Below are 27,816 nucleotides of genomic sequence, written 5' to 3'. Positions count from 1 at the left end.
ACAATGATAATTCTAACAAGAATATTGCTCTTGGAAAAACAAACTGGCAATTTCACAGAATAGATAGATAGATAGATAGATAGATAGATAGATAGATAGATAGATAGATAGATAGAAATAAATTAATTCTTTATTTTAATCTTTTTTCGCACTCATGCGTTGTTGTTTTGCACCCCCACCCTCTTCCGGTTGATGCTGGTCATGTGACCTCGCCGTCGTCCAATCCGGTGCCAGAAGACCACGGCTCGTAATTTTGAACAGACGGCGAGTAGCCAGGTCCACAGTGCGTGTTGGAGCTGCAGTTTCTGTTCCCGCAGCAAAACACCGATAAATGTTTCCTCGAGTGATGGATATGTACACATTTCGGCATATCGGATGAAGTGGAAAGTCTAGCTGCGGTCTTGTTTCGTCGTTTTCTGTGATAAGTATGAGTTCTCATGTTATCACGCCTGGACCGTACCGTGCCACGAAGCTGGTGAGTTAACGTCCATTAATCAGACTGGCTTACAGATAGCTCGCTTTAAATAACCGCTACATTTTTTACAATGTAATCCACTAAATAAGATCAGCATTTAAACTAATATATATATTTTTAAAATGACTATTGTGGGTTGAATCTTGCATCACACAATTACAATAATAAAAAAAAAAAGCCGCAAAAGCTTTATATGTATAGGTTTTCCAGAGGGCTAAATTATTGTGGAAACATTTACTTATATTGTGATAAAGTAATCAGTTACTCTATTAATTAAGTAAGTAATTCATTTGGTTTAATAAATGGTATCGTGTAAATCCTTATTAAAACCTTACAAGTGACATTAACATCTTTAAACCTAAATATGAGTTTAAAATAATGTTTTTATTATTATTATTATTATTATCAGTAGTAGTATTGATTTTCTCATTCGCTTAATTATTCATTCACTTTATTTACCTCATGCTTGAAGGGGGAAAAAGAAAAGAAAAAAGTAATATTTTAGAGGTTATACCTTTGAAAAGACTGTAAAAAGATGAAAATTATTGTTTATGAAGATGAGATTCTACAATAAAGTATTAAAAAAATAAAAGAGAAAGGTAAAATATATGCATAATAAGAGAGTGGACTTAGGATACCTTTATACAGTTTGTGCATACACGTATTATTTATTTGGTAATCAGATAAATGTTGAATCAGAAATACAATATGAAACCTGTGTGAGAAATTGGGTGTCACTACTAATACTACTACTCTACAATCGACCATCATTAAGACTGATTGGTCATAATCGTTAGTCACTACTGATTGCGTGATTATTATGGCACCAGTCGGTGGATGGGATATATCAGACAGAATGTGGACATTTTGACGTCAAAGTTGATGTTAGAATCAGAAAAAAGTGGTCAAGTGGAAGATTTGGAGCAACGTAGGCAAGGGTCAACTTGTGATGGCTAAAAAACTGCACCTTGCATCTCTGAAAACTGCAGCTTTTGTGAGATGTTCCTGGTCTGCCCTGATCAAAAGGAAGGAAAAGGGATTAACCAGGGTCATGGATGGCAAAGGCTCATTCATAAGCAGAGCCAGTGAAGGATGGCCTCTGTGGTCTGGTTCAACAGATGAGCCACTGAAGTCAAATAAATAAATAAATAGGAGAAAACCCATGAAAGTTGAGTAAAGAAGACAGTACTCCGTGTCAATTATGAGTATGTTTTGGAGATGCTGTTGGTGTGTTGGTTCACAAAAACTAAAAGCAGATTTTCCTAGTTCAGAGCGAACCTGTGGGCCTTGGAAGTTTGAGAAACACAAATAGGCATGATAAATAACAGTGAATATATTTCCCTAAGATACAAACAGGTTTGTTCAGTATTGTCCAGGGAATGTAGCTGGTTCTTTAGTCTTTTGCCAGTTTGCTTCCGGATTAACAAAACTTTGTCCTATCTTATGCTGATGCCGCTAAAGTTTATTAGTTCATGAAACTACTGACAAAGTTGATGCTCGTTTTTATAAATAAATACAGATGTCGGAACACATTCGGTGCATTCGAGCAGACCGGTCAGGATTTCCAGACAAACTTTACTTCGTATTGAGATTGTCACTGTGGCTTGACCAGTTAGAGGTTTTAATCCGAATTACAACATTTGAACAGGTGAGATAAGCTGAGAGGTATAGGTTAAATGTTTCTTAACTCTGAACTTAATTTTCAGAATTATTCCGTTGATTCATTTAGTGAAGGATCTAAAAGCAAAGCTGCAAATGTCCGAATCCCAGGAAGTTAACATCTGTTCTGCAAAGTTACCGTTGAGGAATTGTTATTATATGAGTCGGTGTGTTTTGTCTTTTGGTACGTAAATGATGCCCATAAGGGTATAAAGCACCACTAATTGGTGCATTAAGATATAATTTCAGCTTTGTCCTCTTTTCAGTGGAATGAGGTGACTCGGTTGTTCCGGGCCGGCATGCCCCTCAGGAAGCACCGCCAGAACTTCAGGCACTACGCTTCCTGCTTCACCGCCTCCGCCGCTGTGGATTGGCTGCATCAGCTGCTCCGTAGCAACAACAACTTCGGCCCCGACGTCACCAGGCAACAAACGGTACAGCTCCTGAAGAAGTTTCTAAAGAACCACGTGATCGAAGATGTGAAGGGTCGCTGGGGAACGGAGGATCTGGAGGACAACAACACGCTCTACAGGTAGCGAGTTTGCACAAAATAACCCTTTAGTGATCTGAAAAAACACTGTAGAATTATAAATGAAGTCTGTGTCAATGGTTTTCCCCCAGATTTCCCACCACTTCTCCTCTGAAGCGCATTCCCTGTCCTACTCCAACCTCCAACTCCATAAAGAAAAGACCTTCATTTAGGGATAAGGAAGGCTTCTTCAAGTTTAGAAGCATTAAGAAACATGACAAGGAATCTCTGGTAAGTTAACGCTAGCGCCAGCTGGGTTTACATACAGCCAAATATTCTGATTACTATCAGTTTAGAAGCGCGAACTGATCCAAAGTCATGTAAACGGTGAATCAGAATGAAGTCGGGCTCCGTTCTGTCTGCGCATACACTGTAAATATGCAGTGACGTTTGAGTGACTGGTCTGTGGCTCCGCTGAGAGCTTATTTTTAATGACAACTCTGAAAGAAATGGACATATTGAACTGTTTTAAAAGGTCCATAAAAATCAAAACCTTGAAGACTTGAAGAGCTACTCTAAGGCTAGCAAAAGTTATCTTATCATTTATCTTTTACACAGTCCACTCTCTATTCTTGTTACTTTTCTGCACTTTGTGTGCAGTTGCAAACTGCCATTTTCCCACTGTGGGTCAGATAAAGGTTTTCTATTCTATTCTATGTGACCACACAAACTTTCCAAATCAGTGTAAAGACAATAGCAGCAACTGCTGATTCGTGGAGACCTCTGTCTTTATCAGCCATGTGACGTTTTTATCAGTCTGCGCATGTCACACGTCAGCAAAACGTGTAAACATCAGATCGGAATATATCACATTTATTGAAACCTTCAATCGGAATGAGAAAAAAGTCTCCATGGAAACCCGGCTCATTGATTATTGCATTTTATGTTTTGTCTAAATGTAAAAAAGAAAAAAATATTAATTTTCTGATGGTCGCTCATGGTTTGTTTTATTTTGTTCAACTGCAGGAAAACGTGGATCCTGCTCTTCAAGCACAACAAAAGGGAGGAACTGATCCAACAGACGAGCAACAGATGCAGAGACGAGAGCTGACAGAGGAGGACGAACAAGACATCTGGAGAGACATCACCTTGACCCAGTATGAACACGCCATTCTCTTATTCTACTCCAACTGTGGCTTATTACGTTAAAAGATAACATTTTATTTAATCACAAAGCACACAAGGACAAAAGAATCTGATGACTGAGATGCAATAGAAGTTTGGGTGATAAGTGGTGACTTAAGTTTGTGTTTAATGTTTCAGCCTCCAGAGGATTCTGGGCGTCACTTCTCTCGATGGGGTTTTAGACCCGCGTTATGTGAACCCACAGAACATCATTCATAACATGAGCAAAGTCAACAAACACGGAGTGGTCACACTAGATGACAAGACCAGTAAGTTTATTCATGAGATGAGAGGTGTTTTACCAGCTCTACTGATCTCGTATGAAGAGCTTAAATGGACAGAATCATGTAAAGAACATAAAGAATCTAACTGGAGCCTGTTTTCACCTGTTTAACAACCTCCAGATGACCTCCCACACTGGGTTTTATCCGCCATGAAGAGCCTGGCTAACTGTGAGTAGCACGAACCTTCCTTTAAGCCACTCTGATATTGTTCCGTCTTGTGACAGATGCAGTGACGCTCTGATTTTTTTTTTCTCCAGGGCCAAAGTACGACAGCGCTCAGCCGTCCTACCCCGGCTTTGAAAGAGACGTCTTCAAAACGGTGTCTGACTACTTCTACAGCCTCCCACAGCCACTGCTCACATATGAACTGTATGAACTGTTTATCAACGTCCTGGGTAGGTTTACTGTTAATCGTTCTAAGGTTTGAGGAGCAGGAAATGAAAGGCCATGTTAACATGCTGTGTCTTCTAACGGTGCTTTGTGACCTTTTAATTTTAAGGTCCTGGTTGTTTAACAGAGATACGAGCAGCTAATGTTTATGTCTCGGCGTTTGTTTGTGTTGTCTCTGACCAGCTGATGTTCGTGTATGTACTGCGAAGGTTTGAACTAACTAAACCCTCTCCTTCCTCCTCGATGTCTGTCTGCTTGCACTGACACTCTGCCTGCATTGCTCGGCTCCCTTTCTCTGTCCCTCTCCACGTCCACGTCCACGTCCACGTCCGCTTTAAGTGTTTTGTGGGTACGTTGCAGCACCCGCCACGTACCAACGAGGGAAACGCAAGAAGTCAGATCTTCCTTCAGCTCCCCCTCCGGCCAAGTCCTCTTTCCGCTCCACCGAGTGTCTCCTCCTGTCGCTGCTCAGACAGGGGACGTGTGACGAGACGGAGTCGCCCATGAGAGAGGTGCTCGTCGGGAAACTGGCTGCGCTGAAAGGAGCCGGAGGCCAGTTAGGAGGCAGCTGCATGAGCCTCGGCGCAGCCGCTTCCACGAGACCTCAAACCAGGAGCAGCTCGCTGGAAACGATCCTCGATGACTCTGCTCCAATCACCCGGCAGCGGCTGTTTCTGTCCAATGACAGCCTGGCGTCATGCCTCCATAGCAACGGGAGCCAGGACGACAGCTCTGCCTTCGCGGCTGCACTCAGTAATTCAGATTTTAAATCTGTGTCAAAAATATCTCCTGTTACTGGTGAAAACGCTCCAGGGGCCACGAACATATACAGACTGTCTGGGCTGTCGGCTGCACCGAGGCCGCGTTCCCTGCGGCCACGCAGCGCGGGCAGTTGCCTGGACATCGTCATGGAGACCAGGGAGGAGGATGTCAAAGAGATCAAGTGGCAGGGTCGCTCGACCAGCTGCTTCAACGTGAACACTCCTGCAAGCCAGCACCACTCCTCCTCCTTAGCTTCGCGCCCTCCCTCGCTGTCTTCCCGCCACGCCTCCTCTTCCTGTCGCCCCCTCTTCTCCTCCTCTCTTTCATCTGCTGCAACCAAAGCACAAGGGTCCAACGCTGCTACAGGACCCAGTGGGCCCAGACCCGCCTCCAGTACCTCTAATCTCTGGACGCTCCCTGCTCCCGCTGTTGTCCGACGCTGCCTCAGCTCTGTGGATGTGTCCAAGCCGCCTCGACCCGTTTCACTGTTCAAACCGCCTGTCTGTGTGCCCACCAGCAGCTCCCAGCCCCCCCAACCCAAACCTGAGCACAGTAAGACCGCCTCCCCTCTACCTGTCTGTCTCTCCGCTTGTCTGTTGACGTCTAATCAAATTAACCTCATCTAACATCTAACTTCTACTAGAGTTCATTGTTGTCCTGACTCAAAGTGAGGGATGAAGAACTGCTGAGGAATGGCCTCAGTATCTGCCTTCTGTGTTAGTGGCTTCTAATTAATTGATAGAAGAAGAAGAGTCCAAGAGCAGCTCATAGAATCGTTCATTCTAAATCAACAGATTTATCCTGTATTGCCAGCTCTAGAGAAAACATCGTAGTGTTATGAAGCTGTGACAAAACAAAATGATCTGGTTTAAATAAGAAGAAAACATGCAAGGATTCAAAAAGATAAGATAATATAATCTGCAGCCTCTTATCGACAGCCGTCCTACACGATCCTTGTGGTTCTTAAGCATTACTGCCACAGACTTTACTAGATACAAGATAAAACCTTTTCGCAGCATCCTGCAAACATGGAGAAGGTTATAACTAAAGGTCTTTTATCAGCGTCCAAATGGTGCATAAATGCTTTAAAGTCAATCGTGATACAGCAGCATAATAGTCAGTGCTGCCAGTGACGTCCAGATGATGTATAAATCAGGTTATCTTTTAGTATCTCTGGATATCTCCTCACCACCAGCATCAGCACTATGTTAAGAACAGATATGTGGCTGGTAGGTTGGCAATACGATTTTCTTCCATTGTTCTATTTTTATACTTTCAAACAAAACCTAATTTATAGGTTTATAGACTAATTTAAATATAAACTAATTATAAGACATCCTGTATGGTAGAACCTAGTTGCATTAGTGAAAGCTCAAGCGTGTTAATGATGGCTGCACTCGAGTTTTTTTGACTTGTATCTGAGCTTTTACTACTGTGGCAAGTAAAAGTGTTCTGTATAAACGTCTCTGTTCATAAATCTTATCCAACTCATCTAGCACCGTAGTTGATTAATCTCAACATTCATCCATCTGTTCGGTTAACGTGGTGACTGTGACGTAGCAGAGATGGATGAATGCGTTCGCCAAGAGTGATTCACCCCTTTTTGATTCATTACCCGACTTCAACACGTAGCCGTCATCGACACACTATGAACATGTCTACTGTGCGTGTGTATGTGTGTAGGTGTTCTCAAGCCTCAGTGCGAACGCGTCGCCATCGAGGCCCTGCAGCTCTGCACCCTCCTCCTCCCTCCCGCCTCCCGCAGGAAGCTGCAGCTCCTCATGAGGATGATGTCTCGCATCAGCCAGAACGTGGACATGCCTCGCCTTCACCAAGCCATCGGCACCCGGACACTGGTGAGGAGCTGAAACCGTCATACTCGTCTTGACGTCTCTGCATAGTTCCTTTAACTTTTTCCGTCTTTGCGGCTCTCAGATGGTTCACACGTTTTCGGGCTGCGTCCTGGGCAGCGCTGAGGAGTGGGATCTGGACGAGCTGCTGGCGACCAGGCTGGTGTCGTTTCTAATGGACCATCAAGAAAGCATCCTCTCAGTCCCGGAGTACCTGCTCAGTGCCATCACTGACCGCGTACAGTACCTGCGCACAGTACAGGTACACCTTTAAACTGCTGCAGCGCACATGGACCCGTGCAGTCCACATGAGAAACTAACGAAGCGAGGGAATATTTCTGTCACCTATCAATGAGGGTTTCATTTGCATGTGACGTCCCAGCAAGTAAATCAGCTAAATTACTTAACAACTCCATTGTTAACTGATTGTGAACCTCCACTCATCCACACTTGGCAAACACTTATTTTTTAATTTGATATATGCGCTGATGTATTTTTGCTTCCCTGATCCCAGGTCCCAATCGACTCCGTTCCCGATACCGACAGCACCGGTCCAGTCTGCGTCCCGGTGCCGATGTACGCGTTCTGCCATCAGATCAGCAGCGCCGAGTTTGAGCAGCAGAAGCTGGAGGCGTCTCAGAAGGCCATGGAGGAGCTGCTGGAGATCCTGCTGACGGACCAAAACATGAGCGAGAAGGACCGACGCAAGAAACTGAAGCAGGTAACGACACACTCCTGCAATAACCTGAGACCTGGAGCAGTTTATAAATGAAAACCTGACAAATGATCAGATACTGTGCAGTATTTCTTCTATATGAATGACTATAAAACTAATTTTGATTCTCTAAATTTCATTATTAAATAGGGATGTAACAATACACTCAACTCACGACTTATTTTGTACAGAATGCATGAATTATGATTGAACAAAACTATTTCTCAGACGAAAAACACAGTTGAACAGTCTCAGTAACTTCTTCATCAGTTAATGACTCTGTGGTTTATAATTTAGGCAGCAGAAGAGATATAAAGAGTCACTTAAAAGACAAAGATTAATCTTTCTTAATTGGAAGCATAGGACTGCACCAACATACTTAAATCTAATGAGTGATGTAAGGAAATATCTGGTATTAGAAGATTAAATCATTAAATTCTAGGAAAAGCAATTTGGCAATCTTTTATATATTACGTTTAATAAAATAAATGTTTAGACAAGAGTTAAGATCCCATCAGGTGAAGAAAAGATACTGATATAGAGATACTATCTGTTATTTTTCTTGTATACTGGATAAAAACAAACCTCAATAATGATTTATAGATCATCGTCACTCTGAAGAGACAGAAGTGTACTTTTCTGAGTCTTCTTGTTGCCTCTTAGTTTCAGAAGCAGTACCCGGACATCTACAGGCGTCGATTTCCCCCTTCAGAGACCGAGGGAAACAGCAAACCAAAGATTAAACCTCCGCTCCTCAACATCAGGAAGACCAAAGCTTTCAGCATCAGGAACTAAACCGGTGTAGAAGACACAGTTTTGTTGCTCTTGTTGTGTTTGCTGCACTATCACTGCACTGAGGCTTCCTGTGTGTTACATTGGAAAGACTGTTATACCTGAATATGTGCGCGCGTTCACGTTGTGTGTCTGTTCATGGATGGACACGTTCACACAGTTTGTGTGTGTTTTTAACACGTTTTCAGGTTTTTAGTTGAACTGTTCTCTCTTTATAAACTGTCTTTTCTCATCTCCTGTCTTCTCCTATGGTTGTGTTTAAATAAGCTTCAAAGGACATTTGGGAGAAAAATATGCAAAACTGAGATCACTGGTCAACATGGGAACAATTAGATGATATATTTCTTTATTTATATCAGTGAAGATGTAGGGAGCAGTGATAGATGTTGTTTTTATATAGTTGCCTTCATTTATCATAGGATAAGTGCATAAAGTCTAATGTTAAGCCTTTTCTCAAAATATTTGCTGGCTTTCTTTCTTCCTTTTCTTGGCCTCATTTGTGTTTTTAAATCCTTTTAACAATATTAGTTTATTTTATAGGGATTTTTAGTTGTTGTACTTTGTTTTTTTTTGTTTTGTTTTTTTTAACTGGGACAGTTTAATTGTATTCGTTGTGTGCGTTTGTCTCATCTCTGCTTTGTTCATTGGGTTAGAGAAATGTTTTGCACTGGGTTTGGGCATTGTGAATCGCCAGCAAGCATATGTCAATCATCAGAATACTTATTTATACATATTTAATTCATATTTGACTCCCTAACGAAACTTTTTACCAGTCACGCGGTTAGTTTTACTTAAAAAGTTGCTGCAGCTTCTAATTCATTGCTTAATTAAATGTTTTCTCCACATCCGTTCATTTCAGCGCTATACGGGCATAACTGAGCCCACATCACGTCAAGTATCTGAAGACATGCAACAAACTTGACTCAAAATGGCTATTACATAGTTTTTTTTGTTAACTTATCTTAGGCTATATGAAGTATTTGTTCTACCCTGATATGTTTGTCTATACCTCAGATTAAATGGTACGTGTATGTGTTACCATATATACATTCATCAGCAGTGTTTTAGACTTTCTTTTTTTTTTTTTAACAGAGGAGTGAGTCACAACTCTCTCGCTCTACATTGTTTACTATGCAAAGTTCTGGGAAATAAACGTGATTGGCTTGTCTTTGTTAAAACAGACGCAACAGTAGTCATTTTCTTGTCACTCAAGTTCATGTTAGAGGGAGCACTGGGGCTGCAGTTCAGAGGGTGTACAGTCATCAAACAACAACATTTCTGTCACTATTGCTTGTTATAGATCATTTCTAGCGTTATCTGATGTGCTGGCCTGTAGTTCTTCTCTTGATGAAGCAAAAGCTGAATCTTAAGTCCAAATGTTGCATCGTCAGTCCCGATGCCATCGACACTGACAAGCAAGTGAAAACAAACTGTGTGCAGCAATAAAACACCACCACCATGAAACTCCAGCAGAAAGATGCGATCCTGCACTGATGTGCCTAGTTCTGACTTCATGGGGAAATTGCTACTTCCAGTGGTTGTTGCTCCCTCAGGACAAATGACAAATCTGAGAGTATTAAAGAAGTGACAGCGCTGGTTGAAAGTGAAGTGAAGCTAAAGTTTCTTCTCTCTCTGTAGCCATCAACAGCCCTGCTTGGTCCTCAGAGCCAGCTGTTTATGTCAGAGACTCCACACATGTACGCATGTGCACACAAAATCTCATTGTAGATTTGAATATTCCACCTTTTACCATAAATTCCTCAAACAACGTGTGAATTAAGATGTGACCACTTTCTGGCATTTCATAACTCAGAGTCTAAACCACACATTACATAAATCCTTGTAGTCTATTGTGTAACCCACAGGTGCCAAACATAAAAAGTGCACAAATTACAGTGAAGACATTAAATACATATTTTTCCTTTAAAAGTAGCTGCTATTCCTAGGTTTTAGTAAGAGTTGTGGACGTAAAACAACACTCAGACGTGGAACTATACAGACATTATTCTTCTTTTTCTTAAAAGATGTCCTGTTCTTTATTACATGTCTTTTAATAAACTCTTTCATAATGTTCTTCTTTACACTAAAACATCTGAGAATACTGTAGGTCACATATGTCTCAATAACACATTACACAAAACATCCAAGAAATACTTGCCTCACCCAGAGAAATCTTGTTCAGTCACTAAGAAAGGCAAAACACAACAACATTACATTAAAAGAGTTGTTGGGGAAAGCAACAGGCAAGACACAATATGACATTATTAAGTTCCTGAGAGAAACTGAATTAGATCCACATTTGGTATTGTTTTGTTGTTGTTGTTTTTTGTTTTGTTTGTTTTTTACTGCATAATCGCTTGAGACACACTCCAGGCGAGTTGGTGGCGGTAATGCAACCACACGTTGGTTTATCAACCACCTGTAAAACCCCACTGAAGAAGAAGAAGCAGAAGGAGAAACTCTATTGGTCAGTTTTCTGATTACGTTGACGAACGCGGAAGTGGGATAATCGCTGATGTGACGTGAGCAAGATGATCGCGGATCTGTTAATATTCGGGTAATTTGTTGAGCTTCTTCTACTTTACAAATAGGCGTGTGTGTATTTAGCCTATCCATTCTTACGTGCGTGTTATCGTTTACTTTAGGACCTAGAATACGGTGCGTCGCGCCAAATGACAGGTTAACTAGCTTGATGCTAATACTAGCTCCTCAGGTAAATACTAGGAATGTGTGATGCCACTGTTTTTCCTCTCGATACGATGTTTTTAAGCGTCTACTTGTGTATATGGAAATGATGACGTGGACATTTGTGAATGTAATTGTGAAAAAAATGTATTTTATAGCTCTGTATAAGAATTAAACAAGCTGCTAAATGTCAGACTTCTCTTTTGACTTCTCACAGCAAAATGTTCAAATCAACAAGTCAACTGAAAATCTGAGCAAATCACATTAAAAAAAAATCTTTCTCAACCGAAAATGAAAATAAGAACAGTCGCTCTGATATAATTATTTTTGAACCAGGCAGAGTGGTCTTCAGGTTAGAATTTGACAGAACTTGAACTTTGACAACAAACATACGCCCATTTATATGTTTTTGTTAAGAAACATGTTTTCGATATTTTGATGTGAAGATCGGTTCTAAAAAAAATACACGTCTAGATCGGAATTATCGATATTTCTGGATTGATACGCACATTCCTACGAGTAACACCTGTAAACAAATACTTTGTCTCTGTGCCCTCAAGGACTTTGCTGGTGAACGCAGGGGCTGTGCTGAATTTCAAGCTGTAAGTGTTATAATAATTCACCTCCACTTCCAACTTTGCATGTTTATTATTAAAACAGAATGAACCCACCAGAAGTTAACGATAAGATAAGCTTTTATTTATCCCCCAGTGGGGAACATTAAAAAAATAAAATAAAAACAGAAATCATATGAATTCTTCTTAAAATAAATAAGATATGTTATTGCACACTAGTGTGTTTACATTTGTGCAACTATGGATGTTTTGCAGCAAGAGGAAAGAGGGACAGGGATTTGGAGATGAGTCCAGAGCACTAACGACAGGTGCGTATTTCACTGTATGTGATAGAAGGAGATTTAATTTTTTATTTATTTTTTCTTATCTGTCATGTTCAAATTACTGCCACAAAATAATAACCAGTCAGTATTTCAGGTGACAATATCAGAGAGTTCCTGCTCAGCCTGCGATACTTTCGGATCTTCATCGCTCTGTGGAACGTCTTCATCATGTTCTGCATGATCGTGTGAGTAGGACTGCAGTTTTGTTCCATTAAAAAGTAAAAATAAATAAATAATAAAATCAGCATAAATCCATTGCACCATCAACTGTTGCTGGAATGGCAGAGCTACTGAATCGCAAGCTTCCCGTCCCCCACCAAGCTCCACTGCGGTCAATAACATATTAAAACATTAATCCATTACTATGAAAACTGGTTTTGTGTCATTCCATTCTACCCACCCTTAATGCTGTCATCTCATTATAGATGACTATTTTATTCATTAGAATATTAGCAGGAGTTGCATATTGGATTCAATTTAGTACTGAAGAACTAAAGTAGCTACTTAGATTTGTTTTAACAATGCCACAAGTAATTGATTAAATTTTTTCGAGTAAAGGAAGGTCTGACCGAGTATTATGAAGAATTATTTATAAAAGTCATAAAAAATAATGAAAGACTGTGAAACTAATCCTTTTCTAACTAGCTGAAAATCTCTAATCTGCAGATTGTTTGGGTCATGATCAAAATGTCGCGTGCTGGACCTCCACCAGGATGCTGACTTTTCAACATCTATGATATCTACTTCCTTTTGATGGGACTTTTCTGCGCGTTTGTTCTTTTATATTGTTATTCTGCTCCATTTTGTTCACAACCCAAAAATAAAATAAGTCTATTAGAGAACATGAGCAGTTTTCTCAAGCATGTCGGTTTGCTAATGCACCAGAAACATCTGTTTATCCCTTTAACAAACAGACAAGTCACTATCTTCCTCACATAAAAAAAAATCTGTCTTTTCTTTTTTCTTTTTCTTTTTTACTGATATTTGGGACAACCATCTCTTGATTTTACTCAGTCCGTTGTTATGTTTGTTGTGTGCAACATCTTGGATTAAAACCAGTCCGACTGTCCTTTATTCTGGAGCAAATATGTTGTATATAGTGTATATGCATTCTATTGTAAAATGTTTTTGTTCTTAATAAAAACAACATGTGGTTGTGGAACTATGAAGCGACTGCTTTGTGTCTGTCAGATTCTCTTTTGATTTTGATAAATACCTGCTGCATCAGAAAGAAGCATGAACGGCAGGCCCTTGGTCATAATGTTTGGAGTTTTTGTTATGTATTTTTTATTTTTTAAGAATGATCAAGTCATGTTATTGTGTAAAGATTAACATCTGTGCCCTTTCTATCATCAAACATGTTTGTAGTATTTCATCTGGTGATAGTAAGCTAAGTAAACTGTACAGAAATTAGTTCAAGCTACACCATGAGGCAAAAAAACTCCTACTTCAGGTTCCAGAGGTCCCAGTCAGGTGGGTGTAATATAGAAGCATTTAATACACCAGGAAATCGATATTGACGTGATAGCACTGGCTGACAGTCTGGTTTGTATTTTCAACAAGATTTATTAAATGTGAAACACAGGGCAAAAAACAACGTATAATTAAAATAATGAGATTAAGTTTTTATTCACAAATTGCTTTAGTAATTCAATGGCGATGATCTAAAATGTATTTATAATACAATCCTTCGTGACATTGCCAGTTAGTTCGCCGTCTGCTGTGCTTTATAACCGGCAGTTTAAATTCACGTTTGAAAAAAAGAAAAAGAATGCGCATGCGTGTACCTTCAGGAGAGCGCGCATGCGTGTACCTTCAGGAGAGCGCGCATGCGTACCAGATGGGAGGACGTTCTTTATGACGTCACGTTCATTGAACGGTGCCTTTGATCTTTTCAACATCAAAGCCGTTTTTTCTTTTATATAGTATACAAGATTAGAGGCATTTCATTACCGTTTCTACACGCGTACACGCAAGTATTGAGAGCCTTCGACAATCATTGCAAGTTTTCAACAAACCAAAGGATAACCCCCACGTGAAAAAACAAAAACAAAACAGAGATGTCTTTATTAGAGATAACCGGAATCCAAATGGATAGAAGTGTCCTTGTTACACCAGAAGACCTCCTGCCCATTGTGCATAAACACTTTGAACGAATCTCTTCAGCACAGTGGAGTATGCTAGCTGCAGAGACTTGGCACTCTGACACACAAGCTACACTGGCTGACATGATAACTGAAATCATTCAGAGTATTTCCACACAAGTATTGAGAACAGTCTTTTCAGTCATCCAGGAGGACATTGCTGCGAGTGGTGTTGTGCCGACAACTACAGAGAGCTTTAGCACGACCCTGAGCGACTCCTTCTCTACCAGCTTTGCTGTCGCTCTGAATGTCCCACAAGAAAAACACGAGAGCGCTATGGAGCTGGCAGCACAGGTTGAGAGCGAAGTTTCTCAGAAGGTTATGGAAGTTATTTGTCTTACCACAAACACCCCTGTAGCTTGGCCGCCAGAGCCTGCTGTTTACATCAGCGGCTCCATGTCCAGTATTAAATCTTTGAGTCAGATGGTACACAGCGTAACCACATGTCTGAAAAGATATTTGGGCAAGCTGAAATGGGAATGCCTGGGACCGTGTTGGCGGCCAGCCACCTCAAGTTCATCCTCATGCTCAAGCTCAGCATCGGAAACAGAGAACATGCAAACAGAGCCAGAGAGATGTAACTCTGCTGAGGTACAATCTCTGATCTCTGTCCCCTCATTGACTGATGCTGTGAGCGCAATTCTTATCAGAACTTGTAGTGAGTCACCAGACTTAACAGAAGAGGGAGAGGATGGTCTACCTCCTCTTTACACCTATATTGAGGCTAAAGTGGCAGCGTCACAAATTGTAAGTGCCATCTGTGATGACCTGCATTACTGTGCTTCCGGTGAGAAAAGCAGCCAGCCCACACCTCATTTTAATACAGTGGTCCTGGTCAATAAGCTGAAAAAGTTTTTCAGCTCACTGGCTGATGTGCTGACAAAAACTGGTGGTGTGAACCAGAAGACACACAGACAGACAGTTTCTAAGTTTGCCAGAGGACAATTTGATAAAATGATGGCAAAACTAAAGGCGGCCTCGGAGAAAAAAGAATCAGAGTTCCTGCTGAGCATTGACACTGATGGAGACATACATGAAGACGAACCTGAACCTTCCACTACACCGTCCCCTTCCATGCCGAGACTGAATAATGAGATGAGCAAAGTATCATCTCTTGGTTTTGAGAGCATCAAACCTGATGTTGACAGTTTGCTGGAGAAATTAAGTCAGCTGGAGAAACCTGACGGAGCCGAGAACACAAAGGAAAACACGTACAGCAGTACAATCCGAATGTTTTCAAGGAAACTGACTGAAAAAATCTACAAAAAACTGATGGTTGGCCGCACATATGACGCCCCTCGTGTTCCCGTGGAAAAGAGAGTTTTTGACTCCATCCTCTCAAAGATCAGGAGGAAGGGGGATGACAACCAGTTGCACTTTTCTCCTGAAGCCATGTACGCCATGACAGAAGACGCAGTGGGCAAATTCTTGCAGCAAATGCTGCTCTGGATGGAAAAGGAGCCAATGGAACAAACAGCCCACAGTCAAGAAGTGCTGGTTGCACTAGAAGACATTAACAACTTATTGTCCTCAGTGCTGTCTTCGTCTGGGTCTTCTAAATCCAGCGAGGAGCAGTCACTAAATCCCCCTGATTCACCTGATCTAGGTCAAGATGATTCCAATGACATTGCACCAGTATCAGAGACTGCCGGGTTTCAGATCACATCTCCTGACATAAGCCCTCAGCCCTCACCAACATTTGTCTGCGATGCACCAGCTGCAGAGTCAGTTGGTAGTTCAACTATTGTAAATGAGGCCATGAGAGACGACTTTGTCACTTGTCTAATCATGAGAATGATCATGAAATCCCCCAAGAAAACCAGGAAGATCCTGAAAAAAGACATGATCAGCGGAATTATAGACCGTCTGACAGGGAAGGTCCTGGAGGAGATCAGCTCCACGGAGCCGACTGCCCAAATAGACAACGACGACAACATGAAACGCTTCACCAAAGCCATAGTGAAAGACCTTCACAAGGAGTTTTGCTCTCCAGAAAATCTGCTATTGGCTGCAATGTCAGTGGACGACACATCTTTTGACGACGCTGTTTTGAAGTATGCGAAAATCCATCTACAGTCCCCTCCCAATCCAGAGCCAAAGAAATCTAAACTTCGCAGGTTCTTCTCAGCAGTGTGGAAATCCATACACTAACCCACGTTTACACACATGGATGTATGGATGGGTGGATGGATGGATGGATGGATGGATGGATCATGGATAATGGATGGATAGATGGATGGATGGATCATAGAGGATGGATGGATTGGATGGATGGATAGATAGGTAAGCAGACAGGTAGCTAACTGTGGGTAGCACTAATGCCTCCTAGTGAGAAGGTCGGATTTTGAGTTTGCATGTTCTCCCCTGTGTGAGGGTTTTCTCCGGGTACTCCGGTTTCTCCCACTTCCAAAGACTTGCTTTTTTAGGATTAGCTTAGTTTATTTGGATGCCCATTAGCTGTTATTTAGACAACAGCTACCCCAGGGCCCACACAAAAAAAAAAAAAAAACAGCCATAGTAAAAGACCTTCACAAGGAGTTTTGCTCTCTAGAAACTCCGCTAACGGCTGCAATGTCAGTGGATGATGCATCTTTTGATGAGGCTGTTTTGAAGTATGTGAAACTTCTACACTCCCTTCCCAGGATGGATGGATGGATGGACGGATGGATAGATGGATGGATTAAATTCGATGGCTGGATAGATGGATGGATGGATGGATTCGATTTGATGGATGGATGGATGGATGGATGGATTAGATTCGATGGATGGAATATATGGATGGATCATAGAGGATGGATTAATGGATGAATGGGTGGATGGATGAATAGATGGGCTAGTAGACAAGTAAAGACTCCCCTGAGTCTTTAAGGGTTTTCCCCGGGTACTCCGGTTTCTCCCACTTCCAAGGACACGCTTTTTTGGTTTAGTTTAGTTTATTTGGATGCCCATTAGCTGTTATTTAGACAACAGCTATCCCAGGGTCCACACCATATAAAATACAATATATAAAAAAAACAGCCATAGTGACAGCCTGTGTGCCGAGGCTACTTACCCTATGAATGGAGCTTTAAAAAGGCTATTGTCAGTGGGAGCCTAAAGTCTCAAGGTGTGAATGTTGTTGTAACTTCATGGTGATAGAAGTCAAAACTGAATTGGAAATAGACGGTAAACTAAATCACAGTCCAACTCCTCTGTTTGGAGAAGGTTTTTACATTTTGACATCGATGGCTTCCTTCACTCCTCTCACAAACCATCTGTCCTCTCTGGCCAGGACTTTCACATTGTCATCTCCCTCTTGAGTGTCCTATTTCCTTCAGGTGGAGGTGGACTGCTGAGTCGTTTCCTCGTGAGCTTTCTCTCCTGTGATGAGCCATGGATTTGTGGATGGGTTGTTTTGTTTCCCCAATGTACAGGTCCTCTAGGTACTCTACATTACTCTGTTTTTGTCTGGGTGTTTTGTCTTTGGGGTGTACCGTTTTCTGTCCAAGTGTATTGTCAGGTCTGAAATAAACTGGGATGTGGTGTTTTCTGAAAATTCTCCTCAGTTTCTCCCTGTTCTTCCTGGGATGTCCTTTTGAGCCTTCGACAAAGGCCCAGTTGGGATATCCACGTGTTTTGAGTTCACTCAAGGAAGAACAGGGAAGAGGAGCACAGCAGAAGGAAGAACATCGTCATCACCTACGTGGCTGGTGTGTCGGAGAAACTAAGCCGAATTTTCGGAAAACACCACATCCCAGTTTATTTCAGACCTGACAATACACTTGGACAAAATCCGGTCCACCCCAAAGACAAAACACCCAGACAAAAACAGAGTAATGTAGTGTATACTGTTCAGTGCAGTGAGGAATGTACAGGTCTGTACAAAACAACCCATCCACAAATGCATGGCTCAACACAGGAGAGAAAGCTCATGAGGAAACGACTCAGCAGTCCACCTGCACCTGAAGGAAATAGGACACTTCTTTGAAGATAACAACGTGAAAGTCCTGGCCAGAGAGGACAGATGGTTTGAAAGAGGAAAAGGAAGCCATCTATGTCAAAGTGGAAAAACCTTCTCCAAACAGAGGAGTTGGACTGAGATTTAATTAACGGCTATTTACAATTCAGTTTTGACTTCTATCCCCGTGAAGTTTAAACACCATTCACACCTTGAGACTGGAGGCTCCCACTGACAATAGCCTCATTAGGGCTCCATTCATAGGGGATACTAGCCCTGGCATACAGCCCTGCCCGCCACCACCACCCCACCCCCCACGCCCACCCCAACAACAGGTTAGTGCCAGCGGGAACCTTCACATATGTATGGAGCCGTGGTCAGCACTGATGCCCCCTAGTGAGAAGGTCTGATTTTGAGTCCAGCACGAACCTTTCTCCATGTTTTGCATGTTCTCCCCCGTGTCTTTATGGGTTTTCCCCGGGTACTCCGGTTCCTCCCATTTCCAAAGACAGGGTCCACACCAAATAAAACACAATATAAAATAAAATCACAAGAAAATTGTAGTCCATATTTTAAGTGACAGTCTTATGTAATACAGTTCTGAAATAACAGTTTGCATCATGCTGAATGTTGTGCACAAAAAACATTCACCAACTATAATCTATGTGTCTGTGTTCTTGTAAGTGTGTGAACAGATGTAAGCGTAATTTTTATGTATATCTGAAATTGCGAGACCACTAAGGTGGGCCCATTGAGGGTTCGTGGACCATTCTCTTGCAGAAGCTGCCGCAATGTGGCTGTGGATGAGGAGAAGAGAGCCATGGGCGAGGTAGCACTGCCTGGTCTAATCAACCATAGCTGACTCTCCTGGCAGAGAGTGCATGATGTTTGAACCCCAAACACCCCACGACCCCAGGTAACATCACTGAGCCGTGTATTATAAGGCATTTACACAGGCTTTAATATAGAAAACACATATAAGAATGCCTTAGTATTTCCTGTGTGCCTTCCTAATACAGTGCACTATCGCAACCTATGTACGCCACTGCTGACACTAATGTCTGACAAACATCCACATGAATGCCAGGTCCAAAAGTTTCTCAGCAGAACACTGAATTGTCTCAAAATAGTCAATGTTATTTGCTTCCCCCGGTCATAATGTTGTGGCTGATCGAGATATGGTCCAGAAACCCCTACTTCCGTTGTTCCAGTACGTCCACGCTTGCGTAATGACGTCAGGTATGACGTAGCCTGCGGAGGGAAGGAGGACCGCCGGTCTCGTCAGATTCGCTGACAGAAGGAGCAGTCGACGACCTCCCTCTAAACTACCCCGGCCCCAAAATAAACACCGAGAGAAAACAGCGGATCTTCCGCAGCGGGACGGGAAATGGATAACAGCAAACGGACCGTGGTCGTCACAGGTTTGCACCGTGTTAACTGTCATTGTGGTCGTGTTTGTGAATTGCGGGTGAAGTGGAGGAAAAGTTGAGTTGATGACACCTGCTCTACTGTTAATGGCGTCAGTGTCTGTTACTGCTCCAGCTAGAGTTTCAGCTCTAGCTGTGGACAGAGCGGGTATTTATGGTATAATTACAGAGTAGCAGGTACTTGATATTATCATTCTGTTGTTTAAGTTTTTTTTTTTTTTTTTTTTTAAAGGCTGCATGAAGCCAAAATTCATCAATTTAGAAATTTAGACAGACATTCTGTCATCATAGATCTGTGATTAAAAGTTAACTGGAAACCAATTTGTAAACATAAAAACCTGACACTTGACAGCTTATTGTACGGTTGTGTGTCTTGAAACTCATGATTCCTATTCTGTGTTTAATAACTTTAATTTACATAATAATACAAAAGCCTGGAACAAGAATTACAGCATCCCATGAATCCTTAAAAATTCTTAAAAGCTTTGACTGACACATTTTATTTTGCGTCTCCTCATTAAAAAAGAAAATCTTACAATAATAATTACTGCCTTATTAATACATATATTTGTATTCAGCGTTGCGTCTTCCAAAAAAAGTACACTCCAACGTGCACAAACTGAAGTCTCCATTGTAGCGGAAGAAAGTGAGACAGTGATTTGGTGCTTTCAGACACAAAGGGTTGCAGAAACTCGCAGGCCCAGCTGATAGAGGACGTGTAGATTGCCTGGGAACAGCACTTTCACAATAGCGCGCCGGCTGGCAGCTGCCGGCCCCTCGCTCTGCTCCTTTTCATCAGCCTGTCAGACAGACTGATCCCCTCTCCACCCAACCCCCAGGGACCCGCTGACCCTCGGAAGGGTGGTGGAGGGGGGGATCAGCAATAGATCCCCATATAAACAGTCCGGAGTGAGAGTGAATGTTTTTTTTTATTTTTTCTCAGCCAATTTAGACTTTACTACATTTGCAGTATTTTTTTTATTTTTTATTAGTAGATAACATTCTGTAACCAGAAGCGTAATCTAGAATAGGATAGAATAGAATGCCCTTTATTGTCATTATACACTTTTCAGTGCAAAAACTGAAATAGTGCAAAAAGGTATTATTTAATGGCAATTTACAATAGATAATATCACACCAACCTTACAGTAAGTTCAGCTCCTAAAGCGCCTAATTTGTTTTGCAGGTTTTGGGCCATTTGGAGAGCACACCGTCAATGCCAGCTGGGAAGCAGTGCAGGTATTTTTCACTTATTGTTGCTATAATACACAATGTTCATTTAGGGTTTATCTTCCGTTCTGCGTGGACGGAAATTAAATAATTTATATTTTTATTCTACCAAACACACAACCGTCAATCACTCTCGAAAACATTATATATGAATTCAGAAAAAAAAAAAAAAAATCTCCATGGTCATCGTGTCATTTGAACCCGCGTGGACAATGATGCCCTGATAGCAGCCGGGCCGGCCTCGCACCACGCAGCCTCATGTGGGGGACGACTGCGGGTGTCAGGGTGTCTAGACGGACTTGATAAGGATATTAAAGGCAAACAAAAGGTCGCATTGTGGCGAGGTCACAGACGTGGTCAAACAAGCCTCATTTCAATACAAGTGGGGGGTCAGTGTCCGAGGCTATTTGTCCTGCAGGGAGACTGGGGGAGGTGTTGGTCCGTCGGCTGTGAATGTGGCGCAGATTTGTCTTACTTATGACATGTGTCGTTGCATCTTTTATTGCTGGCTTTTCTTATGCTGCTATAAGATGGCTCAGTGTAGTGCATAAATATTTGCAGGTTGTAATTTTAGTGTAAAAATTGCAAATGGAGAGATACTTATCCTATAAGGAAATGGAAATGGGGACTGAAATGTGCAAATGTAACCCATTTTTTTTGTAGGATACATTTTGCAGGAACATTTGGGTCCCAGGAGATTAAGCAAAGAGCTCAATAATCACAAATTTACTAAACTTTTACACAATAAAACATGGAAAAAGAATTAAGAAAATCATGCCACTTCTGTTCTGTGAAAGAAACTTACATGTTGTGGTTTGTCAACATCATCCACTACTATTGAATACTGCATATTATCTAAACCCAGCTCAAGTAACTGCATATGTGGACCTCACATTTTGAAGTTCATTGTTTTTGCCTGTTCTGGTAGGAACTGAAGAAACTTGGCCTGGGCAGTGAAGTAGACTTGCATGTGTACGAGGTTCCTGTCGAGTACCAGACCGTCCAGAGTTTGGTGCCTTCGTTGTGGAAGCAGTATCATCCACAGGTAAGTGGGGAACCTGACCGACCTCCTCACCACGGAGCCTGCCTTCTGTATCGGTTCGGAAATGGAGATTGCTTTGCCCTTTTATGTGTATTGAGTATATGTAAGCCAACCAGTCCAGTTTGCGATCCACGTACTTATAGGTCTCTGCAGGTGGGGCCTGGACCTCCAGAAACTCACTACCATCTCTTTGGTTTTTTGCTGTGTTGATCAGAAAGTGACGCTCTCTGCATCATGAGACAGAGTCGGTCACCAGATTCTTGTACTTCACAAATGCAGTGACGTCTGAAAACTTGTGCAGACGAAGTCCGAGGTTTACAGGTTTAATCTTAGTCTGATGTGCAAAACAACAAGTTGCAACATTGGATTTCATTGCAACTTCTCTAAATGGAGACATTTCCCGGTTCAGTTATTATCATTAATTCTGACTCTCTGTGTCTTCTGTTGACCAGCTGGTCGTCCACGTCGGAGTCTCAGGCATGGCCACCACTGTCACGTTGGAGAAGTGTGGCAGAAATCATGGCTACAAGGGCCTGGACAACAGCAGCTTCTGCCCCGATTCCCAGTGCTGCGTTGTGGGAGGCCCCGACTGCATCAACTCCGTTATTGACATGGAATCAGTCTGCAAGAGGGTGACGGCGTCGGGGCTGGGTGTAGCCGTGTCCGTCTCAAAAGACGCCGGAAGGTAATTATTTCTTCGCGCTTTTGACTTTTACCGCTGCCCCACATGCTTCAACTCTTCAGGGAGAAACTAGATGAAAACACATTCCTGTCATGCTGTTGGAGACACAGATCAGCTGTGCACTTTGGTGCCTTTCCTTTTGCCTTCGGGTCAACAGTGTGACAAAACTGTGTGCAGTACAATCTGAAAAAACTGCTTAACTTGAACTCACTGTATGTTTAAATAAGGAAATATGACCCCAGTTTCATCTACGATTTATTCTTTTTGAAGTACGTAAATAAGAAGATATTTAATCGAGGATATAATCCAGTGGTTTCTTCATCATTTGCTAGAGTAAATGATTAGATCCTGACCAGTGCTAGAATTTTGATACTAGTTAATAGTTTTATTTAACTGCACGCACATTTGCACAACAAATATTTCTTTTACAGTTCCTAGTGAGCTGCTTTTACCAATTGAAAGCAGAGTGACTGTGCTTAGTAGGAGAATGGTGAACGTCTAAATTAAGGTTCTTTTATAGCACTGTGGGACATAGACGCCATGACCTACGCACATAGCCTACGCCGGTGGGAGCCGTTTATACTCGTGCATGTGTCAGTCTGGCTCGCTGTGTAAAAACACCACCGAACACTCGTTGGCAATGTGTCTTTTTTTTCTTTTTTTTTAATTTGTTTCCACTCCCTGCTTCACTTTCAACAATAGCGACTGAAACTTTCGACGAAATGTGAACACGAGTCATCCAAATGCCTGTATCTCCAAACCTCCTCAGTCTGTGTTATCGCTGTTTGAGAGAGGACCGGTCCTCCCGGAGTGTACGGCATCCGTTGTTGTCTTATGGCCATTACATCTTGAAACCAAACAAACCAATACTAGTCCAACTGAGAAACAAAAAAATCCCTCAGCCTCAGTCTTATTCTTGTCTGCCAGTTCATTGGGTTCTACTTTGCAGCCTTTAATTCCTTTACTCTCTTTATTACTCCTGTGTAACTTGATCCACATACAGTAGCTGATCTAAACACACACGATTCACATTCTCTCTGTTTTAAAAAGTCAGATTTATTTGAGTTTTTTATGGAGATACATGTGAAGTAGGTTGATTAACTTGCAAAAATTTCCGCATGAATCTAGAGTCGTAGAGCTTCTTACAGCTTTAGCTGTTTGTTTATCTGTCTGACTCACAACTTCACTGTCTTTGCTTCACTCTCACGACTCTCATGGGATCGTTTTGGGCTTTCGTGTCAAGCTGTTTTCCCAGAAATTTTCCAGATACTGTTGGAATCCGTGTTTGCTGCTTCTTTACAAGGGAAAACTAAATGCTAGGCACCAAACTGGAGATAGAGTGTTCAGCAGCTAGCTAGATATCTCTGTCGTAAGTGGCTGGAGACCGATAAAAATATTTATTTTCTAAAATACAGGATGTAGCAGTGCTTCAGTATTCATCTCTGGAAGACAAATGAGTATTAAATGCCATGTGGACACACTGGTCGGACCATAGTAATGGTCTACGCAAGAGCAGGGGGGTGTGTTCTGGCATTTTTAATGCGCACACAAAACAGCGTGGCCGATCTCTAAGTCTCGCTCTCTTCTCTAACAGGTATCTCTGTGATTTCACCTACTACACGTCCCTGTATCTGAGCCGCGGCCATTCTGCCTTCATTCACGTGCCTCCGCTCGGGAAGCCTTACAGCAGGGAGGACCTGGGCCGCGCCCTGCAGGCCATCGTCCAGGAGATGCTGGAGCTCCTGGACCAGGCCGAGGAGAAGATCCACTGCCAGCAGCACTTCCACTAAGTGACCTCCAGACGCCGACCAGCCTCTCCAGCCCTCACCACACAAGAGAAATTGCACTTAACCACAAGTAGCCAAACTTCTTCAATTACTCTTATTATTATTTTTTTTAACTGTTGTCTTTTTCGTGGACGCGATGAGTCTTGATTATTCCTTAGCGTTGGGTCTTTCTAGTGTATGTTTATGTTCCTTTTTGGTATCGGTTTCTCAGTTTAGTTACTTTTGAATGTCTCCCAATGGTGAGAAGATAAAAAGGTGGGAGTCTGAAGACAACATGTAATGTAAAGCTTGTATCCCAGTTCCAAGAAATATAAAACATTTTGAGTTTGGAGTTTAAAATACGGAGGTAAAAAAAAGCTAAGAATACACCCAAGCAATATGTTGCTTGTTTGGCCCTGTGCAGAGCTGGTATTAACATGAAGATAATAATTATTAGTCACTGCCTTAATGTTAGTTATTATAGAGACCTGTGCAAAGCATAGATTATAACCTGGACTACCACCATTAGTAATATCGAAGTAATTATTATTTAAATTAACACCTACAAGGACAAGATCATTTAAAAGGCTCACATTACTTATGAGCAGACAACACTTAAGGGGCTTTTTGGTTAATGCCCTGTGTGTCTATGCTTCTAAACCACTTCCATGTGGTGTCCTCACCTCAGATGCGTTCTGTCTTTGTTGTCTTCATGTTAAAACCACGTCTAAACGGGAGCTAGTTGTTCACGAGCACATACGAGTCTGTAACGGAGCAGATTTTCCAACATATAACCCCAAGCGTGCCTCCTATTAATGCACCTTATAGGGTTAGGGTTATTGAAATGGTTATAGAAGGCACATTTGGGGAATCATAATGTTTCTTCTTAGTTTTCAAGTTGTACTTTTTAGTTTGTTAAAAATGTTTCAGTTAGTGAGGTGGTTAATTTACTTAACACAGCATGAGTTTAAGTCGTTTAGCGGTGAACCTTGTTTACTTATTTCTTTTGACTTCACGTATGTTGATCCACGTGCTCTAAAGCCTACCTGTGCTCTTCCACGTTTGATGTTGAATTGTTTCTGGAGTCCTTTTTTTTCTTTATAAGAAGTTGTAAATTTGCCTTCTTTTACAAAGGTTATTTAAATCAGGGAACGGGTTGGTTCCAGCTCATATTTCCCCATTTTGTTTTCGAATTCAGCCCAATTCTGACAGAAAAAACCCTCCCAAATTCACCCCACCTCTGAGATCTGGCCCCAGGCTGTGCAATGTTATTTTACAGATCTCACGCATCGTATTAATAAGAAAAATAATATTAATATTCTACCACTGCTGCACAACTGTTTGAAAATGAATAATTTAACAACAAAAAAATTTCTTTTTAAGGAATTAACCGACACGTGATCTCAAATTCAGTTCAAGACCAGATTTTTCTTTTTTTTTCATGGTTGTGCAGCCCTCTGTCTTATCACTTAATTAAAGCTTTCCGTCGTTCCCTTCATTGAATCAGATAAAGCTGCTTATTTTATCCAAGAATTTGATTTGATGATGTTGGACTCTTACGTTCAGTCAGAGTTGGGCCCTGGATTTTTATTTCTGTAGCACTTTCTCTCTCTTTTGTTTTTGTTTGTATTTTAGTTTTACTCGGTCTGAACTTTGGACAGCGTCTCTCAAGCAATGTGAAATCCGTGTGTTTTATATTTTTGATTTTCAGTCACTTAAACTTGAAATATGTAGCTTTTCCACACACACACACACACACACACACACACACATTTTTAACCTTTTTCTCCCAGCAAATCTAATGCTGTAAGATTTATTGGTGCGTTGTGCTTTTTTTTTTCCTCAGCTTTACTTTGTTTTGACCTGTTTCAACAAAGCGCATCCTTCATTTTGTCTGTGACTGTTACACCCGCATGAGTATATGCTCCGTTTTATGGCTTTTTTTTATCGGATTGTCTTGAGGTTTTATCGTGTGGATGGCGGGTGTCTCCCTGAATGCTGGCCTACACCATCAAACGCAACAACAATTCGATCAATATCGATACACAGGATGATTCAGAACCCTGTGTACCCTCACCAGAACTGTTTGTGGGAAACATAGATGTAGTTTTTAACTGTTGTAGTTAGTCTTAGGGGTACTGTTTATGGTGTTGCAGCATTGCGTTGGTGCCACTGGGTGAATTCTCACACCGTTTTACAACAAATTAGTATCTGGGGGCACTGAGCAGATCATAAGCACAGTTTTCTCTTAGCTTTTGTCATAAACTTTGATTCAAACATCTCTGCTGGGACTGATCACCAGGTCCCAGCTTTTGATTTTTACTTCTGTTACCGTTTGGCTACATGAGTGCTGAGACGTGACAGAGTTTTTGTAAGAGCCGCCTTCAGAATATCTGCTCACAAGAGTGAAAGCCACAAGTTTACATACGAGGTGACCTCTGACCCCGACTCTCCTGTGCCTTGCTGTTGTTCATGTGTGCTGTGAAAAAAAAGGCCTTACCAGTGGGTCAGTTCAAAGATGTGTTTCTGATGCTGTCCAGTCAGATGTGTGGCTACCTCAAAGATCCTTTTTTTTTTTTTATCTCGGTGTGTGCTCTGTACACTAACATCATGATTTATTGCAATATACTGTGTTTTAAGAAGAACCCTCTGAAGGTTTTCTTCTTTTGCTTGAGTAACAAAGCACTGTCAGAGTGAGTGATGTCAGCTTTGTAAAAGGAAAGGCTTTGAAATAAAGAATATTAAAAGATTACAATTAATGTATCTATGCGTCTGTGTTATTACAGTGCTGTGTATTTTAAAATCAATTATTATGCAGCATGACTTATTAATTGATTACATTTTTATTTATTTTTTGCCAATTAACTGCAATACGATTAGACATGAATACATTTTTTACAAGTGTATTAAAAAACTACTTTTATAATTTATTCTCCAGTACAATTTGACACTGGTTTTAAAAAAATGTGCATCATCAAAAAACATAGTAGACAAGGGACAAGGGAGATGCCAAATTAAATCAAATAGATAATGATGAAAGGAAAATACCCTTTTGAATCTTTATTGAATTCTTAATTAATTGTGTAAATTTAGTTATATACTGTGTACATGCAAATTATGTTATTTAATTATTAATAATTGATTCAAGTATTACGTTGTTTAACTTGAACTATTTAATGATTTAATTTTTTATTTTTAAATAATAAAATCTTATATTTACTGTCTATTTTAGTCATTAACTACTGTAGTAGTATATTACCGTATAAACACCTGATCTCCAGTTGCTACTGGACATTGCTGCCAAACAAAATTACGTTGTAATTTCTGTGCGACATTTAAGAGATGAATGCTTATTTTTATATCGGGCAGATTCGCTTTAAACAATTCCTCTTCTGATACCCGGAAATAATGTCAGAGTGAGAGC

At 41.3% G+C, this 27,816-nt stretch overlaps 3 protein-coding genes across 4 annotated transcripts; all 3 read left to right on the top strand.

Annotated features, from left to right (window-relative positions):
* Nucleotides 1-264: 264 nt before the first annotated feature.
* On the top strand, nt 265-10,024 carry depdc1a (DEP domain containing 1a). Of its 2 annotated transcripts, XM_047586150.1 has the most exons (12): nt 265-475; nt 2,401-2,666; nt 2,756-2,894; nt 3,630-3,760; nt 3,927-4,057; nt 4,193-4,240; nt 4,330-4,467; nt 4,802-5,776; nt 6,908-7,080; nt 7,160-7,336; nt 7,589-7,795; nt 8,453-10,024. In XM_047586150.1, the coding sequence occupies exons 1-12, from the start codon at nt 428-430 to the stop codon at nt 8,582-8,584; spliced, it is 2,565 nt and encodes an 854-aa protein (XP_047442106.1). In that variant the 5' UTR covers nt 265-427; the 3' UTR covers nt 8,585-10,024. The 2 variants fall into 2 exon arrangements, with proteins under 2 accessions (XP_047442106.1, XP_047442107.1); XM_047586151.1 differs by lacking the exon at nt 4,802-5,776.
* A 1,002-nt stretch (nt 10,025-11,026) lies between these two features.
* Nucleotides 11,027-13,333, top strand: smim7 (small integral membrane protein 7). Its single transcript, XM_047587310.1, has 5 exons — nt 11,027-11,138; nt 11,827-11,868; nt 12,097-12,149; nt 12,259-12,349; nt 12,831-13,333. The coding sequence occupies exons 1-5, from the start codon at nt 11,113-11,115 to the stop codon at nt 12,844-12,846; spliced, it is 228 nt and encodes a 75-aa protein (XP_047443266.1). The 5' UTR covers nt 11,027-11,112; the 3' UTR covers nt 12,847-13,333.
* A 6,180-nt stretch (nt 13,334-19,513) lies between these two features.
* LOC125009901 (pyroglutamyl-peptidase 1-like) lies at nt 19,514-27,147 on the top strand. Its single transcript, XM_047588145.1, has 5 exons — nt 19,514-19,666; nt 20,859-20,911; nt 21,831-21,947; nt 22,397-22,629; nt 24,221-27,147. Exons 1-5 carry the CDS (start codon nt 19,633-19,635, stop codon nt 24,414-24,416), a joined length of 633 nt encoding a protein of 210 aa, XP_047444101.1. The 5' UTR covers nt 19,514-19,632; the 3' UTR covers nt 24,417-27,147.
* The last annotated feature ends 669 nt before the right edge of the window (nt 27,148-27,816 follow it).

Source organism: Mugil cephalus, chromosome 6 (assembly GCF_022458985.1).
Source record: "Mugil cephalus isolate CIBA_MC_2020 chromosome 6, CIBA_Mcephalus_1.1, whole genome shotgun sequence".
Lineage (NCBI taxonomy): Eukaryota > Metazoa > Chordata > Actinopteri > Mugiliformes > Mugilidae > Mugil > Mugil cephalus.
This window is presented reverse-complemented; position numbering and strand designations above follow the sequence as displayed.

What these genes read in the sequence shown, in the direction of transcription:
- depdc1a (XM_047586150.1), top strand. Translation starts at nt 428, where the DNA reads ATGAGTTCTCATGTTATCACGCCTGGACCGTACCGTGCCACGAAGCTG. An exon ending in AACATGACAAGGAATCTCTG is followed by an intron (nt 2,895 to 3,629) that starts GTAAGTTAACGC and finishes GTTCAACTGCAG; the next exon opens with GAAAACGTGGATCCTGCTCT. An exon ending in AGTACCTGCGCACAGTACAG is followed by an intron (nt 7,337 to 7,588) that starts GTACACCTTTAA and finishes CCCTGATCCCAG; the next exon opens with GTCCCAATCGACTCCGTTCC.
- smim7 (XM_047587310.1), top strand. Translation starts at nt 11,113, where the DNA reads ATGATCGCGGATCTGTTAATATTCGG. An exon ending in GCGGATCTGTTAATATTCGG is followed by an intron (nt 11,139 to 11,826) that starts GTAATTTGTTGA and finishes TGTGCCCTCAAG; the next exon opens with GACTTTGCTGGTGAACGCAG. An exon ending in GCTGTGCTGAATTTCAAGCT is followed by an intron (nt 11,869 to 12,096) that starts GTAAGTGTTATA and finishes GATGTTTTGCAG; the next exon opens with CAAGAGGAAAGAGGGACAGG.
- LOC125009901 (XM_047588145.1), top strand. Translation starts at nt 19,633, where the DNA reads ATGGATAACAGCAAACGGACCGTGGTCGTCACAG. An exon ending in CCAGCTGGGAAGCAGTGCAG is followed by an intron (nt 20,912 to 21,830) that starts GTATTTTTCACT and finishes CTGTTCTGGTAG; the next exon opens with GAACTGAAGAAACTTGGCCT. An exon ending in GTCTCAAAAGACGCCGGAAG is followed by an intron (nt 22,630 to 24,220) that starts GTAATTATTTCT and finishes CTTCTCTAACAG; the next exon opens with GTATCTCTGTGATTTCACCT.